Raw genomic sequence first — 18,022 nt, forward strand, 5'->3', positions numbered from 1 at the left:
TTCAGAGAACTCTCTGGGTGAACGATGTCTATTAGAATAAAATCTATCTCGGTCTTGAGCACTTCTAATAGATTCCTTCGCAACTTGTAACATTTTCTGCATATCTTGCAAAAAATTACGTGCTGCATCATGCTGAAGTCCTGAGAATCCTGCTGTAACAGGTGATCTTGGTTGAAAACCATACATAAGCATGAAAGAACTAAAACTTGTACTTTTTTGCTTAGTACTGTTATATGCAAATTCTAACATAGGAAGATAATCCTCCCATGAACTCGGATACATATGCTCGAAGCATATCCTCCAAAATCTGATTCACTCTTTCAGTCTGGCCATCAGATTGAGGATGATCAGAAGAACTCAAATTCAAAGTTGTTTCCAACTTCTCAAAAACAAGTTTTCAAAAATCACTCGTAAACTTAGAGTCCTTATCACTGACTATGTCCTGCGGTAACCCGTACAGTCTAAACAATTGCTTGATAAACTGCCGTGCTAATTGCGTAGCTATAATAGTCTTCCAGGTTGGTAAAAATCTTGCCATTTTTGTCAAGCGATCTACCACAACCCAAATAGAATCGTGGCCTTGATGTGTTCTTGGCAATCCGGTAATAAAATCCATGGAAATACTTTCCCATTTATTACCTGGGATTTGCAAAGGATGCAACAACCCAGCTTGTCTAAAACGTTCAGCTTTATTTGCCTGACAAATTTGACACTTGTCATTTACATGCATGGAAGGGATGAGAAAGGAAGAAAGTGGAATCAATACACAATGGAAAGCGGTATACAAAGAAGAATCCATTATATTTCCAAAATCAATTGTATTTACAAGAGGTCCCTGAGAGGGATGTATACAATCACCTAAAATACTATAGTGGGTGTCCATATGCTGAAAAGAAAAAATATGACTAGATCAATCTATCTGGACTTGAAGAGTCTTAAACCACTCAATCCCTAATAACAAGTCTACATTTTCTAGGTGCATAACATAGCATTCTAGAGTATCTTTGTAGTCCTGAATCTGGATTGGAAGCATCTCCATCTTTCGATCCCATACTTTCCGACCTGCAGGTAGGCGTACCTCATAGGTATGATCGCTGGGTGTCGTATCAAGACTCAATTTCTGCACAAGTTTGTAGTTAACAAAGTTGTGTGAGCTGCCAGGGTCTAGAAGAATGTGAATCTTATGGCCATTCACTTCTCCATAAACGCGGAGAAGATCATGCACGCCAAATACTTTAGAGTTGAACAAACAATCAGAACATGTACTTGGGCAAGAAAGTACAGTAATTGACGTACCTGTCAAAGACAACTGATTAGTTGCCTTTGGCTTGGGTCCTGCGTTTGTCTTGGCACTCTTTTGCTTTGGGCACTCGTTACGCATGTGTCCTTTTTCTTCGCAGATAAAACAACGTCCTTCCTTCTTGAGTTTTAAAGCCCTAAGGAGTCGTTTCTTCTTCGCTAGTGTCGAACTGGAATTCTTCGAAGGTTGGTCCGAAGACTTTCCTTCAGTCGGGTTAGCCATAGGTGCAGAGAACTTTCGTTTATGCTTGTTCCCCTGCTCGGTAACGGGTTTAGACTTGGAAGAAACCATTGTATCATCATAGATTCGAGCTGAATGAATGGCTTCGTCCAATGTTTTGCATTTGTTATTTTTAACCTGTAAACGGTATGAGTCTGGTATACCTGTCAGAATACGCAGCGGAGATGATGACCAAATCTGGGAACACGAGCAAAACGCAGTGCAGAAAATCATAGCACAAGAGAGAGAGAGATAGAGGCGTGTAACTCTGCTCTATATACACAAGAAGATCCCGGAGTTGATACAAAAAATGACAAGGGACTGGGGGCCTATTTATATGCCCCCCCATCAGCAGTCGGCCTGCTATAGGGCAGCCGGCTGGACACAAGAAACCTCCACGACTGAAAAATCAGAGTCGGCTAGCAGCAGAGTGGGTCGGCCTGCATCAGAGAAGTCCCACGACTCATGCAGTGCAGTCGGCCACTTCCAGAATCTCCACAGATGCAGTCGGCCAAGTTCAAGGTCCTCCTGCCACTAATAGACTGCCGCCCATGCCACAGAAAAATAGGAAAAAATGGGGGAAAAATACGGAGAGTGGGGAAAAATGAGAAAACACATCATAAGGATGTTGGTAGAGAACCTCACGAATGTGTCTCTGTGTGGTGGAGGGTCCTGATGCTCTGGGTCGGGGACGTCTGGCTCGCAAAATGGATCAAGCTCTCTCGCTAAGAACTTCTCTGGGGCATGGAGCTGGAGCGTGGGTACGGGTGGTGGGCTCTGATGTTGATGGGAGAATTAGGGTTAGGTCATGTGGGAGACATACACAGAGAAGCACAAGGAAGAGAGAGAGAGAGAGTTGTGGGGATAAGTCAACTCATGAGGCATGAGTGTGTGACTCCCCTGTCACACATGTATATTGCACTAGTACACATAGTGCACTTAGTACATTAAAAGTACTAAGTGTACTATGTACTATAACTTATGGGCTTGTACACACTATAAGGGTGGGCATAACGCCTTTACCCCAACAACAGAAGAGGGAGGGACCAAAGCTCTGATACCAAAAAGGATTTGGAATGCCATTATTGTGGCAAGAAGGGACACATCAAAAAGCAATGCTACAAATGGAAAAATGATCAAAAGGAAAAGGGAAAAGGCAAAGACAAAAGAGAAAGATGAAGCCAAAGATGTAAAGCCAAAGGGCAAAAGTGGAGTCAAGATCGAAGAAATCAATGTGTCACATGCAGGTGGCAGTGAGGATGAGGTCCTCTTTACGTCTTCACTTGATGCCCATTCACTTCTTATAGGTGGTCATGGTATGCACTCATGGATCATTGATTCAGGTGCCTCCTTTCATGTCACAGGTTGCAGAGACTTGTTTGTCAGGTATACTGCTGGCAATGAAGGAGTGGTTTATTTGGGTGATAACCATGCATGCAAGATTCTTGGCAGAGGTGATGTGAAGCTTGTGTTTTCAGATGGCTCACAGCTTATGCTCCATGATGTCAGGCATGTGCCTGAGATCAAGAAAAATCTGCTTTCTACTGGACAGCTTGATGATGCTGATTATGTTACCACATTTGGTAGTGGAAAGTGGAAAATTAGTAAGGGCTCACTGGTTGTTGCCAGAGGCTCTAAGGTGGACACTCTTTATTTCATGCATGCAGGTGTTTGTCACCATGCTAATGTAAATGCAACCGAGCTGCCGGAAATTTCTATGTGGCATAGCCGGTTGGGACACATGAGTGTCAAGGGAATGGAGCAATTGTCTCGTTTGGGTTACTTGCCTTCTCTAAAGTTTTCAAGTTTTCAGTTTTGTGAGCATTGTATATATGGTAGGCAACTACAGTGCCTCCACAAGAAAGCTCTTGGACAGAAAGATGCTCAGTTAGAGCTTGTGCATACAGATGTATGTGAGATGCCTCAGCTTTCTTTGGGAGGGGCAAAATACTTTGTGTCTTTTATTGATGATGCCACACGCAAGGTGTGGGTTTATCCTCTTCGTTTGAAGAGTGATACATTCTCAGTGTTTCAGAAGTTTGTTGCTCTTGTTGAGAATCAAACTGGCAAAACACTGAAGGCTTTGCGTTCCGACAATGGGGGAGAGTATATGTCCAAACAGTTTCAGGACTTTTGTGATGCTAAAGGCATCAAGAGGGAGCTCTCTACTCCTTATGATCCTCCACAAAACGGGACAGCAGAGAGGATGAACAGGACCATACAGGAGAAGGTCCATTCTATGTTGTCACATGCTGCATTACCTCATGGTTTTTGGGCTGAAGCTGTTATGACAGCCGTTCACCTTATAAATAGGTCACCTAACACGAGGCTTGGTGGGAAAGTGCCAGAGGAAGTATGGACTGGGAAGCCTCCGTCATACAAGCACTTGAGAGTGTTTGGTTGCGTTGCGTACGTGCACATACGCACGGAAATGCGCACCAAACTTGATCCTAAGTCTCACAAATGCATATTCCTAGGATATGGTGACAGAGGTGAAATGGGGTATAGACTTTGGGATCCCATGAATAGAAAGATCATACGCAGCAATGATGTCATTTTTGATGAAACATGCATGTATAAAGAGCCTGCACGGCAAAAGGAGCTTGGCAGAGTCATCTTTGATGATGATGGACATCATGGACAACAACAAAGGGCTGTAAATCAGCCATTACAGCAGGAAAACCAGCCCTTAAATGGTGCTGAAAATGGTCCAAATGGACAGCCAGATATGGCAGAAGATATCCCTATGGATATACCACAGTTAGAGGAGATACCGGGCATGATTTTTCAGCCTTATGGCATGGAGCAGGAGCCACCAATGGGTGATATGCAGGCTGGACAGCAACCTGCAAATGATGGTCATTGGGTACGGAGGTCCACAAGACCCTCCAGAGCCCCTGACAGGTTTGTTCCAGGGGTTGACTACTTGATGCTTACTGAGTGTGGGGAGCCCTCATGTTATAAGGAGGCTTTACAGAGGGTAGACAAAGCTCTATGGGAGCGTGCCATGAAGTCAGAGATGGATTCTCTGCACAAAAATGGAACATGGAAATTGGTGCATTTGCCTGCAGGCAAGAAGGTTTTGCCATGCAAGTGGGTATACAGGCTCAAAGTTGCACCAGATGCAAAGCCAAGATACAAAGCCAGGTTAGTGGCTAAGGGCTTTAAGCAGGAATATGGTGTGGACTTTGAGGAGATCTTCTCTCCAGTGGTCAAAATGACCACACTTAGAGCTGTGTTAGCTTTGGTTGCGCATGATGATCTGGACTTGATTCAGATGGATGTGAAGACTGCTTTTCTTCACGGTGATCTCCATGAGGAGATATATATGCAGCAGCCAGAGGGTTATGCAGTGAGTGGAAAGGAGAAGCTTGTATGCAAGCTGAAAAAGAGTCTTTATGGACTCAAACAGGCACCAAGAGAATGGTATCATAAATTTGATACATTCATGAAATCTCAGAAATTCAGGAGAAGTGACATAGATCACTGCTTGTACACCAAGAAAGCTTTGGATGGCAGTCTATTGATTCTCATTTTGTATGTTGATGATATGTTGATTGCCGGGAAATCTCGTAAAGAGATGGATGCTTTGAAGAAGAGGCTGCATGAAACCTTTGATATGAAGGATTTGGGTGATGCAAATCACATTTTGGGTATGACTTCGGGACAGAAATCAGCATGTGTTGTATTTGTCTCAGAAGGAATACATTGGCAAAGTCTTGCAGAGGTTTAATATGGATGGGGGGAAGAAGACTAGTACTCCTTTGCCTCCATATGTGAAACTCAGTGCTATGGACAGCCCACAGTCAGATAGAGACAGGGCTGATATGGCCAAGATTCCGTATGCTTCAGCTTGTGGCAGTCTCATGTATGCCATGGTTGCTACTAGGCCGGACATTGCATTTGCAGTGGGAGTGGTTTCTAGATACATGGCCAACCCTGGCAAGAAGCATTGGGAAGCAGTGAAAGGTGTCATGAGATACCTGAAGGGCACACAGGATATGTGCATTTGCTTTGGCAAACAGGATGCATTAGTGCATGGTTACACGGATTCGGATTATGCCGGTCATCCAGATAACCGGAAGTCTACTACCGGTTATGTGTTTACATTCACAGGAGGTGCTGTGTCATGGATATCCAGGATGCAGAAGTGCACAGCCTTATCTACTACAGAGGCCGAGTATATTGCAGCCACAGAGGCTTGCAAGGAGGCATTATGGCTATCTCGGTTAGTGGTTGATTTGGGCTATACAGGGGATATACCATTGTCGCATTGTGACAGTCAGAGTGCCATCCAGTTGGCAAAGAACCCTGTCTTTCATGCAAAGATGAAGCATGTGGATGTGAAGTATCACTTCATCAGAGAGGTGATAGAGAACAAGCAAATTCAGCTTGTTAAGATTCACACGGATGACAACCCGGCTGATCTGTTGACAAAGAGTTTGCCTCCGGAGCGGTTTGCTCATTGCAGACACTTGATGGGCATTGGATGAGGCCAGTTTCAGCCTTGATATGGCCTTGTATATTATCATGTACATGCTGATTTTTCTTTTCCTTCATTTAAGGGCACTTTGCCTTTAAGTGGGAGGTTGTTGGGGTAAAGGCGTTATGCCCACCCTTATAGTGTGTACAAGCCCATAAGTTATAGTACATAGTACACTTAGTACTTTTAATGTACTAAGTGCACTATGTGTAATATACATGTGTGATAGGGGAGTCACACACTCATGCCTCATGAGTTGACTTATCCCCACAACTCTCTCTCTCTCTCTTCCTTGTGCTTCTCTTCCTTGTGCTTCTCTGTGTATGTCTCCCACATGACCTAACCCTAATTCTCCCATTTCCCCCTTTGCTGGGATCTCCCACGTGCATTCATTGCATTGGACTTTCCAACAGAGTTGTTTTTCCTGTTCATCTCTTCTTGAAGAAGAGCACCCTCAACATCTGCATATGACAGCATAGCATGCGAATTGCTAGTGGCTGTCCTAAATGTGTCCCAACGCTCTGGCAAAGTGCATAACAGAAAAGTGGCTTTGAACTCATCGTCCATTGCCAACTTTTGATTAATGACCTGGCTGACAATACCATTAAACTCATTTAAATGGGCTGTCATAGACGCCCCTTCCTTCATCTGAAGACCTATGAGTTTCTTCAACCAATACACTTTGCTTGAGGCACTTTGTTGGGCATACAAGTCCTGCAATCTCTGCCACATTCCCCAAGCTGTCTTCTCTTCACGAATGCTGAAAAGTAAAGAGTCTGACACAGACAACATGATAGTAGATCTTGCCAGCTCATCCATATCTTCCCACTCTTCAGCAGTAAGAGAAGCGGGCATCACACCCCTTTCTTTGATAGGCTTGTGCTGCTTTTTCTGGAGCAACACATTGTAGCACTGGGTTTGCCAAATATCATAATTATGCGAGCCTTCAAGCTTCTTGATGTGAAGCAATGAAGAGCTCTCACCTGTGGTTGCCATAGCAAAATGCAACCTGTCAATGCCTGACTCCTTGCAAAGTGTGCAAACACTGCACCAAAAGCACACAAAGTGCTCACAGTTTTTCTCCCAAGCTTTATCTCCCACTGCGGAAGCACAAATGCAACTTTTCTCCCACTGTATGTGATGAAAACACCAAAATCTGGTTGCTGCAGATTTTGGACAGCACCTTAAATGTGCTCTTTTGCCCTTCCAAAGTACTGTACAGCAGTACCAAGTGCTTACAAATGATGTACCAAACCTGTACCGGCAAGTACAGCAGCTGAAATTGAACCTTTTGGTCACTCAAAACAGTGTACAGCCATGCCAAAACTTGCACAAAGCTGTGCCAAATCTGTACCAGCAGGTACAATAGCAATAAATGCTCTCCTGGCTGTCCAAATGAGTAAAAATCAGACTTTTACAGTCCCGAACACCGCATAAAACAGTCCCGAACAGAAATTGGGCAAAAGCCCCTTGACTGCAAGCTGATTTTTGAGGATTCAAGGCATAAATGTCTTGCCTGCTGCTTTGCCAAGCTCAACAAGCATACGAACTTGAAAAGCCCCTTGATTTAAGATCAATTTCTGATCATACATGGTACATTGACGCACATGAAGGCATCTAGAGTGTTCACGATGCTTCCCCCTGGCCACATATACATCAAATACATGAAAGCCCCTTGATTTACAGGCACATTGAGTGCTTGTAAGGCATCAACACATTATCCACAGCATCAAACGCGATTGCCTGCATGCAAATCAACCAAATCGGCACAAAAGCCCCTTGATTTGCACTGCAATTTGCTGCAATTTTGCCCAAATGTGCGTTTTTTCATATCATACAGCATGTATGAGTGCTTAATTGCACAATTACATCAAAAGCCCCAAATTTCAACATTCAATTTCCTGCAAATTGATCCTGATTTGACCAATTTCTTGCAAATTGATCCCGATTGTGACCAATGTCACCCAATTTTGCTAATTTTGCTCAAAATTTGAGCAATTTGGCACCTGTACTTGCTCAATTGCAAATAATGGACATAAAAATTCCCGAAATTGAAGCAAAATACCTCTAATTTGGGCTGAATTTGAGGGGCAATTCTGATTTGAGTGCTGATTCGTGTGGATAATTAGCTGCTGCTGCTGCTGTAGAGATGATGCTGCTTCACGGCCAGGGCAAGTGTATCGACGAACATGACCTTCTTGCTGGGAAAGTCGACTCGTGGGTGAAGGTGAAAGGAAAGTCGTGGAGGACAGCTCCCATCCTCATCTGCTCTTCATAGCGCTGGCAATCAAAATCAGCAGGAGCCATCAAGGAGAAGAGGGAGGGACCAAAGCTCTGATACCAGTTGATGGGAGAATTAGGGTTAGGTCATGTGGGAGACATACACAGAGAAGCACAAGGAAGAGAGAGAGAGAGAGTTGTGGGGATAAGTCAACTCATGAGGCATGAGTGTGTGACTCCCCTATCACACATGTATATTGCACTAGTACACATAGTGCACTTAGTACATTAAAAGTACTAAGTGTACTATGTACTATAACTTATGGGCTTGTACACACTATAAGGGTGGGCATAACGCCTTTACCCCAACAGATGTCGTAGTAGAGGAATTGTTGTGGGTAGTGGATTCCGATGTGGATGTGTGTACCACAAAGAAATGTGTGATGGCTCTTTGTAAGGTGTCCTGTCGGAGCTGGGGCTCTCTCTCAACATGCTGCCTCAAAACTACATCCCTGTGTCGTCTGAGCTCCATCAAGTACATGCCCAAGCACCTCTGATCCTCAAATTGCATCACCCGTGTGAGTGGTCTGAATCCCTCTCGGAAGAGGTAGTGGAATCTCCCCCGTATCTCATAGTAAGCCGGGCAACTGAACATATAATGGGCCTCATCCTCTATTGCTCTTGTGATGCATATTGTGCATGTCCTCTCCTCATGTGGGATATCCTCAGCTTTGCTAGTCTCTACTCTGAGGCGGTGGGAGGATACCCTAAGCTGGCCGATCGTGATACGCATAGCATGTGACATGTGTATCTGTATGTATCTCTGGATCTCAAAGAATCCATCCTCAGAGAGTCTCAAGAAGAGATCTCTGTAGATCTCACACTTCTTACCAATCTGTTGACGGAGACACCCATGTTTGGTGTATGTGTAGCCTGAGTAGATCTAACCGGATGATCCGTTTGATCTCGTGACGTGAGAGATCAAGGTATGAGGAATCCAAGCTATACTGAAATGGGGGGAGACAGTCCACCTATATGCCATGTGCATGAAACCACTTAACTACCTCATAGTACCATGCATGTGTCGGTAATGGTGGTGGCCGTGTCGCTGAGGAGGAGGGCAGTCCATCTCGTCTCAATCGCTTCCTCTCCTTTTTGCGCATAGAGGACTCTAGTGCTAGTCGTGGGAGGTGATCTTTGTCAAGCGTGTATACATGCTGAATATAAGTGAGTTTGAAAAAGGGCTTCTGTAACCAGTGGACCCACCCCAAACTCTGCTTGTAGAATGTCATGTGGTATAGATGGCTTACTCCTGATCATGTGTGACAACATCATCACCTGTAGCTTCTCTATGTTCCTCCAGTGATCCTTCCCTAGGCCTGGCTCCCGAAAGGCTGCACCATACATAGCCACTGGTCGTACTAGAGTATCAAAGAGCCAGCACTTAGTGCGAGGTTCTTGGAAATGTGCTTGGAAACACTGTCTCTCCATACAGGCTAGGGAGGCGTGCCCCCTCGCAAGTCGGTTAGTAGCAACTGTGGTCATGCAAAACAAAGGGCCTGTAAAAGTGACTCCTAGATACACATACTTCCGTTGGGGCATCTGTGTATATGAAAGGAAATCGTGAGGCGACTAGGCCTAGGGATGTGTGACATTTGTGGTATAGGCTGGTTTGGCACATTATACAATTGTCGTGCATAGGCTTCCCAAAGGCTAGGATCTGTGATAGGTGTAGGTGCTTTTTTTTCTTCTAGAATGCGCCAAGCGTTTGAGTTGTCCTCGCTCAAAAAGAGCTGGTATAACTCTTGTTCTTGTGTGGCAAGAAATGCCCGTTTCTTTCAGCGAGTGAATGTACGGAAGATGCGTTGCATCTTATGTGCTGTAATCAGTCCATGTTCCCTCTCACGTAAGAGGCAAAAGCCTGGTGGTTTTGCACTCTTCATCATACCATCCATTCTGGGGTTGGGATCCCACTGGCAAACTTGTTGTGGAGCATTGGTGTAGGGGAAGCTGGCGTGGGCGGAGTCATGGATGATGGAGGAAAGTTGGGATGTGATGATGGAGATAGGGAGGGATAAGTCGAGAGCTGAAATGTAGCGGGAGAGGTGGTCAAGAATGGGGCATGAGATCGTGAAAGAGAGTAATGCATGGTCAGCTAGTATGGGGGAGGAGGGATGGTGAAGTTTGGGATGTGGTATAAGAGCGGGAGATCCCATGAGGTAATCCACCATACTAGTGCCTCCCATGAGGTAATCCACCATACTAGTGCCTCCCCCATGCGGAAAAGATGTAAGGCTGTCCAACAACGGCCATCTGGACAACCCATTAGGCTCGTGATGGAGTTTCCTGCAGTTTTAGGGTTTCGATTTAACGTTTTGTTATTGTTTTAGGGTTTCCTGTACATGTTTTAGGGTTTCGTCTGCAATAGAGCTGCTGTTTTAGGGTTTCAATCAGAAATTTTGCTGCTGTTTTAGGTTCTGCCTGCAGCCAAATTGCTTTTTTAGGGTTTTGAACAGAGGTTTTGTTGCTATTTTGGGGTTTACAGCTACTGTTTTAGGGTTTTGCCTATAGCAAAGCTACAGTTTTAGGGTTTTGCGTGTAGCACAGAGAGAGAGAGAGAGAGAGAGAGAGAGAGAGATATTAAGCGTCTACTAAAGATCCAATGGGCCTATGAGACTAAAGTGATACAATAATGTCCATGGCATATCTCATCATGGAATGGAAAATAAAACAAAAAGAAAACATAAACATAGCTATCTCACTGGGGTGATACAAAACTGTCCATGGAATACTAAGAACATAGAAACATGAGAGCAACATCAGCTCTGAGCAGATGGTATACCACTCTCCAAAATATCAAGCATGGGGCTAATAAGTATGGCCGAGAGGTTTCCCTCAGCTATGTCACGTGGAAAGGTAGCTCGATGGCGGTGGAGCATGTCCTGGATCTGGAGCTGATGAGGTGATCGTTGGCCGGCGGGGGGGCGAGGGTGTCGGGCGCGTTGGAGTGCAGAGGCTCGGTCCGAGGTAACTCCTCTCGGGCAAGGTAGGTCCAGAGTAGCTCGTGGAGGCTCCACAAGATCCACTATGTCGATGTCCTCCACCTCCTGGGTCCGGAAGAAACTGGAGAGAGAGAGAGAGAGAGACTATGGACAACGGTCTGGATATGGAGTTCATTCATCGAATAGTATAAGCAATAGGCCCGGACACTGATGATGTAGACCGTGGTTCCAACCTTGATGCTGATTATGTTATTAAGAGGGCTAAATGCCAAGAGCTTGAAGACACAGATGCAGTTATGAGCGTGGATAATACGTCGGAATCTCAAATGCCTCTTGTGTCGCATAAGTCTCTGAATGATGAATTAGTCAAAAACGAGTAGGATGTTTGTGAGGAGTGGGATCATTTGTTGGAGTTTGTGAACTCCCTGTTACTTGATTATGCACGTCACAATGAGACGGAAGCCAACGATGTTGATGAATCTGAGGTTTTCGAGGTACAATTGGAAAACTCTCAGGTTGTAGAGGTTGTCTCAGGCTTGCATGAAAAGGAAGTCATTCTGTTCTTTACAGGAAGGATCCCCTTGATGTAACGTGCATCCCGCACTTGGATGCCACGTAGACATATTTGTACAGAAGGTGCAGGACCTGGGATGGTAAACTGGTCCCATGTGAGCCCAGTCCGGGACGAGTCAGCCAAGGTTCCATCCCAGACGTCCGAGGTCAGGTGTGCATTGTCCTGCACATGAAACAGTGCCAGTCCGTGTTGTGAGTCTCCCTCTGGAATGATGTCAGTGACTCTGTGTATCTGGTAGGATACTGGATGCCAGAACATTGTGTAGACAGTTAGGGTTTGCATTTAGGAAAAGGGGCCAGCCTATAGGGCTACCCCAAGAACTCATGTGGGCATGGGGAAAGTACAAGACAATCCCCGTAAGGGCCAGGAAGGCCCTGGCTGCTGTACCCACCAGCCATGGGAGGGCTGTAGGACAGCCCTAGGGGCATACTAAGGGTAGCCGATTGGTTATCCAGCCCTAGGAGGGTTGTAGGGCAAGTATGGGGCAGCCCAGTCTCCATATGAGGCAGGCGCACAGTGCGCAGCCCCTTTTTCCATGCGCCTAGGTGCCTAGCCCAAGTGTGTAGTCATGCGCAGCATTTAATGGATTTTATGCTGTATTTATTCAGTCGTGGAGCAAAACTAGGACAGCCGACTGCATCTAACCAGCCGACTGGTCTTCCTATAGGGTAAAAATACCCAGCCCACAAGTCAGTCTTTTCATCTCATCTTTTGCCAAGTGCTGAAGCTAAAGCAAGGGCCAGGACAGCCTAGATCAAGCCAACGCAGAAGGGGTGAAGGATTGCAGGTCAAGGGCAGAGATTCCTCTCAGCCAAGAAAGGTTCAGTCAGTCTTTTATTTCAGTATTTTACATCATTCTAATAAAAGAAAATACACCATTCATGGTGGGGGCCCTACAGAGGGTATTCGGGACCCAATACTTAGTCCTCTTCTCCCTCTCTCTCTCTCTCTATTTTTCTGCACATCTATATTCAGTTTTGTGCATTATTTTCGTTGCGACAAGCGTGCTGATTTCTGAGCATTGAAGTTACCGATCTCCCCCGAAGCTTCCGCATGTTACACTTGAAATGGATGATTTGTCAATGGATTCATGCATTGTTGTAAGTTGATGCTGTGGCGGACATCTTTGATGGCCCGAGGGGATTTTTTGAAGTTGTGCTTTCCACAGCTGATTTTTGCACTCAGTTGTTGCAAAAGGTGCCTTTGTTCTATGATGGACAATGCTTTGGGATACATCCAGACCAATGCCAGCATGGTTGAGGATGTTGTTGCCTCATATGCTTAAAGTGCAGTTTAGACTCAAATGGGGAGCCTTTGCTGGGCATTGCTTTAAATGTGGGCAGCTTGAACACTTTATGGCGTAAGTAGAAGAGGTGGCAACAGCCAAAGTTGATAATGATTTGGTAATGCATCAAGTTGGTACAATGGCTCAAGTGTCTTCTGAAGTGCCCACAATTGCACAGGATCAAATGCCTGCTTCTAGTAATACATTGCCTCTGGATAAAGGCAAGCAAGTTTTGGTCAAAGAGCTTGCCTGGCAAGAAGTGCAGCATAGAAAAGGGAAAAAACCTGAATCTCAAGTGCATGCAGGGAGCCAGGCTCTCCTGTTAGATCCCCCGATCACATATGCACATCGGGTTATGACACGCTGTCGTGACGTGGGCGGTATCGTTGGGCAAGTGCGAGACTTCTGGCTGTGAGAGTAGCTTCCAATCCCAGCAAGGAAACAAAACATGTAACTCTTCAAGGGGTATAAAACATCTCCATTTTTGTTGACATGTACATGTGCCAATTCACTTCAAAAAAAAAAACATTCCCAAATTTAACTCGATGATTGTACATAAGTTATGTGTCAAGAGCACGACCAGTTCCAAGCATAGATCTCCTGACCCTTTATCCAAGTGTCTCATACATAACACACGTAAGCACAACACAACCTTCAGAAGATTTCCACATACATTTTTCATCACCCGTACAGAACCGTGCTGGTGTCACCATCCACTAATACATTCTAATCCAGTCTTTTAACAATACCGGGCTAGAAGCCCGTCAGACCTGGCTGATTACAAAAGCATCTCTATAAAATTTATTCAAAGCATGGCACAATAGCAGTCCCCACAAAACCTTGTCATATACAGGGTAGAACTTACATTTAAAAAAAACTCCTAACCTTGTACAATTAATAGAGACCCAAGACCATACGAAAGCACCACCACCAACACATGTAGCGCGGCCAGCTTTTGATCTATCCGCCGACAAACTCATGACGAGAGTATCAAGGTCTTCATGGCGATAACGACCAACATGTTACAGCATCAGTTTCTCCTCCCTTCAGACCCCGTGCTACAATTCCCTTCGTCAGACCACAGCACCATTCAGCTCTCACTGCTCTTTGACGTGCCCAAACTCAGTAGGTACTAGCGGCCTTCTACGCTACTGTTCCAAGTTTTTCTTGCTCCATGGCTTCAGATTTTTCCTTCCTTGCATGAAATTAGGCAGCAGTTCGCTTCATTTTTCGAAATTTTTAGAAAGCGCATCACTAAATAGAGCTTCAATTACTCTCTAATTCAAACCCCTACAAGGCTTGAACAGAAACTATATTCCCAAAAACAAGATATTCTGCAATATCGAGCTCTGGTTTTTCCCCCTCCCTTTCCTGCATACTTCTCCTCTCATATTTGCATTTTCCTGGTTCTTTCTGATTTTTCCCGCAAGGGATTCGGGCCGAATTCCCTTTTGCAGCCAAAAACTCGCGTTTCCCCATTTGAAAATACGTTGCGCCTCCTTTTTTTTTTTGGCTTAAAATTCGGATATTCCCTTTTTAAAAAAAATGCCTTCGTATTTTTGCCACGCAAGCTACCACCTTCTCTTGTCTTGCGGGTTGTGCGCTTAAGCGTCAAAACCTGCAGTGCCCAACCTCTGCTGTGCACCGGCCACCATGCCTTGCCTGGCTTGGGCTGACTACCCGCTTGGCTATGCTTGTGCCTTGCTGTGCGCATCTTTGTAGGCTTCGTTCACCAACAACGAAACCCTCTCAACTCCAAGTTCCATGGCCACCTCCGTGATATCCACACTAACAGGCTCTTGGTTTCCTGACAATGTCACCTTGATGAGCTCGCCCTCGCAGTATCCATCAAATTCTGCAGCAACAAGCTCCTTCTGCACACGAATAGCTTCAACTTGAACTACTTGTTGAGCTTTACTTACAGTATCATACAGACCTTGCATGTTGCCGAATAGCCCTTCTTGGAGGCTTCATCTGGGCTGTCTGTGTTCTTGTCTGAGAGTAGGAATCATTACGCCGATCAGGGTATGGCAGGGTTTCATCTCCATTCATGATGCCATGCACACCATCAAAAACAGTACTAGGTGAGCTAGTATAAATGAGCTTGTGCACGTTGTTATGAAGGCAAGCATTTATTATATTGCACGTTCCTTCAACAGTGACATTGTAGTGTAGACTGAAATTGTTGATTGATGAATCTGAAGCTGCCATGTGGAAAACTGCTACTGTTCCCTTGCATGCTTGTGCATGCATGTCGTTAAAACATTGCATAGCCAAGGAACCCTCATGGTTAATGCCGTATCCTTTTACCATTGAGCTCCATGCTACAACATCTCGAACTGGTAGCTTATCAAAGACTTCCCTTGCCTCTGAAACAGAGCCACCCTTTGCACACATGCTGATCAAACTGTTGCCAATTGAAGCATCTCTCATGAAAGCCTCTTGTGCCAGGTCCTTCAGTCTTTCTTATGCCTCCATCAAGATCAAAAACTGCAACTAATCCCTCTTTCTTGTTAGCCCCTTAAGAAAGTGATGCTGCTTTTGGTTCATTGATAATTCGTGCTACCTCAAGGTTCACCATAAGCATAAAAACTCCATGATTCACACCACACTTATGTACAGAGGCTTCGAGACCTGGCTCAGCCTCAGCTCGTCTTATTGAACCTCATTTACAATATGAACATATGTACATAGGCATCATAAAATGACTCAAGTCGTGGCACTTAATCCCATTCATCTAGATTTATATTTAATGGCCTCACATGCATGGTTTCACACCATAGACGTGCCATGGCACGACAACGCTCAAACCCGCCATTTGGTTCAGGATCATCAACAATTGGGACAATCTCGGAGCTATCAACCATCGAATTACAATTCGAGGCCTCGAAATGCAAAATCTAGAGATCCACATCCGAGGCTATCTTTTGATCGCAGGGGGCGGGTGATTACTCTGTGGGACCAGAGGTCTACTGCTAATGTAACCAAGTCTTGGGCCAAGCCATTCACTTCAGGATCTATCCTTGCTTGGCAAAATCATTATGCTGTCTTAGCTGAGTACATGCTGGATGTTTTGGCTGTGTTGGATGCAAAGGATCGAAAAGGGAAGTAGATATCTTCCTCACAATGGTTTTTTGATTCTATCTAATGAAGATAGCTACATGGAATGTGCGTGGAGTGTGCTCCCACAACAAGCAATACATTATGTGGCAGACTCTGTTGGGGAATCGTTGGGATGCCTTGTGTGCTGTGGAACATAAAGATCATGCGCAAGCTGGCTCCTCTTTTATGCTCAAAGGTTATCGTGCGTTTTATGCCAGAGTTTCAACCAACCGGAGTTCTGGGGTGTTGATGCGTGTGCATGATAAGTTGCAGCCTTCTGTTGTTAAGAGAGATGCCAATGGAAGGTTCATTATTGTGGAAATTACCTTTGAGGGGGATATTTTATGGCTGGTTGGTTTGTATGCCCCGAATGTGTTTAGAGAATGTAGTGTCCTTTGGATGCATTTGAAAGAATGTTTAGCCCTTGGTAGACTAGGCATTCTTATGGGAGATTTTAATATGTATTGTGAATTGCAGCAAACAACATCTCCTCACACAGTGATGGATGAGCCCAAAAAAAGAGCGTGGATGTCACTTGAGGCTGATGTTCTTAAGCAAGATCTTTGGAAATGGCTTAATTCTAATGAGCGGGGATACACATTTCATTCCCCTCAACATACAAACACTTGGAGCAGGCTAGATAGACTTACATTATGCATGATGATGACTTCCTGCCAGAAGTTTTACATATGGCGGTTCAACCGCATCATGTTCTCTCGGATCACTTCCTAGTGGTTTTAGAGATGTCTCATCAGCCAGTGCATGTATATAAGCAACTGCTAACTAAGATCCCTTTGAGGTTCAACAACTCCTTGGATCATTCGTTATTTGATGGTTATGTACAGCAGCTTATCGATCATTTTATGGGCGAGTTGAACCAATCTGGCTTGTTGGCTTGGGATGGCTTTCTTAACAACATACAAAGGGTTGCTCGCCAATATGGTATTCATCATGCATTTAAACAGCGGGAGGAGTTGTTTCGGATGCAAGAGTTGCTTGCTCTTTGCCACTCTTTGTTGACAGATAACCCGAGCAATGATCGTATACTCTCTTTGGCAACATTTCAGGCTCAGAAAGTGGCTGATTTGCAGCTAACATTCTATCAGAAGGTGAAATTGAGAGCTATAAATGAGAGTTTGCATGACCACAATTGCTAGACATATAAATTTTTTCATTGCTTACATGCTTCGTATGCTCGGGAAAATGTGGTGAGACTTCAAACTTCAGAAGGTAACATTATAATTGAACCTCAGAGCATCGTTGATATGTGCTGGCAATACTATGCTGAACCTCAGAGCATCGTTGATATGTGCTGGCAATACTATGCTGAACTTTTGGGTCCACATAAGTTGCTTGACGATCATGTCAAAGGCGCTCGTGCCACTTTCTTTGGGCTGGTTAGGCAGCAAGTTCCAGATGCACTGGCTTCTGAGCTGGAAGGAGATATATCAGAAGAAGAGGTGGGTGTTGTCTTGACGCATTTGCCAAAGGATAAAAGCCCCGGTTGGGATGGTCTTACTAATGAGTTCTTTATTAAATATGTTGACCAATTGAAGGGTCCTTTGGCGGCTGTATGTTAGCAAGTATGGCACTCAGGATGCATGCTAGACTCTTGGAAACCTGGGCTGATTAAATTGCTGCCTAAAATACCCTCGCCATTCACCTTCAAACATTTGAGGCCTACTTCGTTGATGGGGGGCATGTATAAAATATTTGCAAAGGTCTTGGCAAACCGTCTTTACAAGTGTCTGCCAACATTAATACATCCGGCACAATATGGATTTATCAAGGGACGAAACATTTTGCATAACATACTTAATGTTCAGCTGGGTATCGA

General features: G+C 44.8%; 2 protein-coding genes across 7 annotated transcripts in view; one reads left to right on the forward strand and one right to left on the reverse strand.

The window, feature by feature from the left end:
• The window catches only part of CLC-E (chloride channel E), a 77,201-nt gene that overhangs the window by 18,240 nt on the left and 40,939 nt on the right, over positions 1-18,022 (forward strand). The window lies entirely within an intron of this gene.
• On the reverse strand, positions 14,757-15,059 carry LOC147621768 (nucleoid-associated protein At4g30620, chloroplastic-like). Its single transcript, XM_086823597.1, has one exon. It carries the CDS (start codon positions 15,024-15,026, stop codon positions 14,772-14,774), a length of 255 nt encoding a protein of 84 aa, XP_086679723.1. The 5' UTR covers positions 15,027-15,059; the 3' UTR covers positions 14,757-14,771.

This window comes from Cibotium barometz, chromosome 29 (genome assembly GCF_041138505.1).
Source record: "Cibotium barometz isolate CiBa-2024 chromosome 29, ASM4113850v1, whole genome shotgun sequence".
Taxonomy (NCBI): Eukaryota; Viridiplantae; Streptophyta; class Polypodiopsida; order Cyatheales; family Cibotiaceae; genus Cibotium; species Cibotium barometz.

Excerpts from the sequence above, each read along its gene's own strand:
- LOC147621768 (XM_086823597.1), bottom strand. The coding sequence starts at position 15,026 with ATGCAAGGTCTGTATGATACTGTAAGTAAAGCTCAACAAGTAGTTCAA.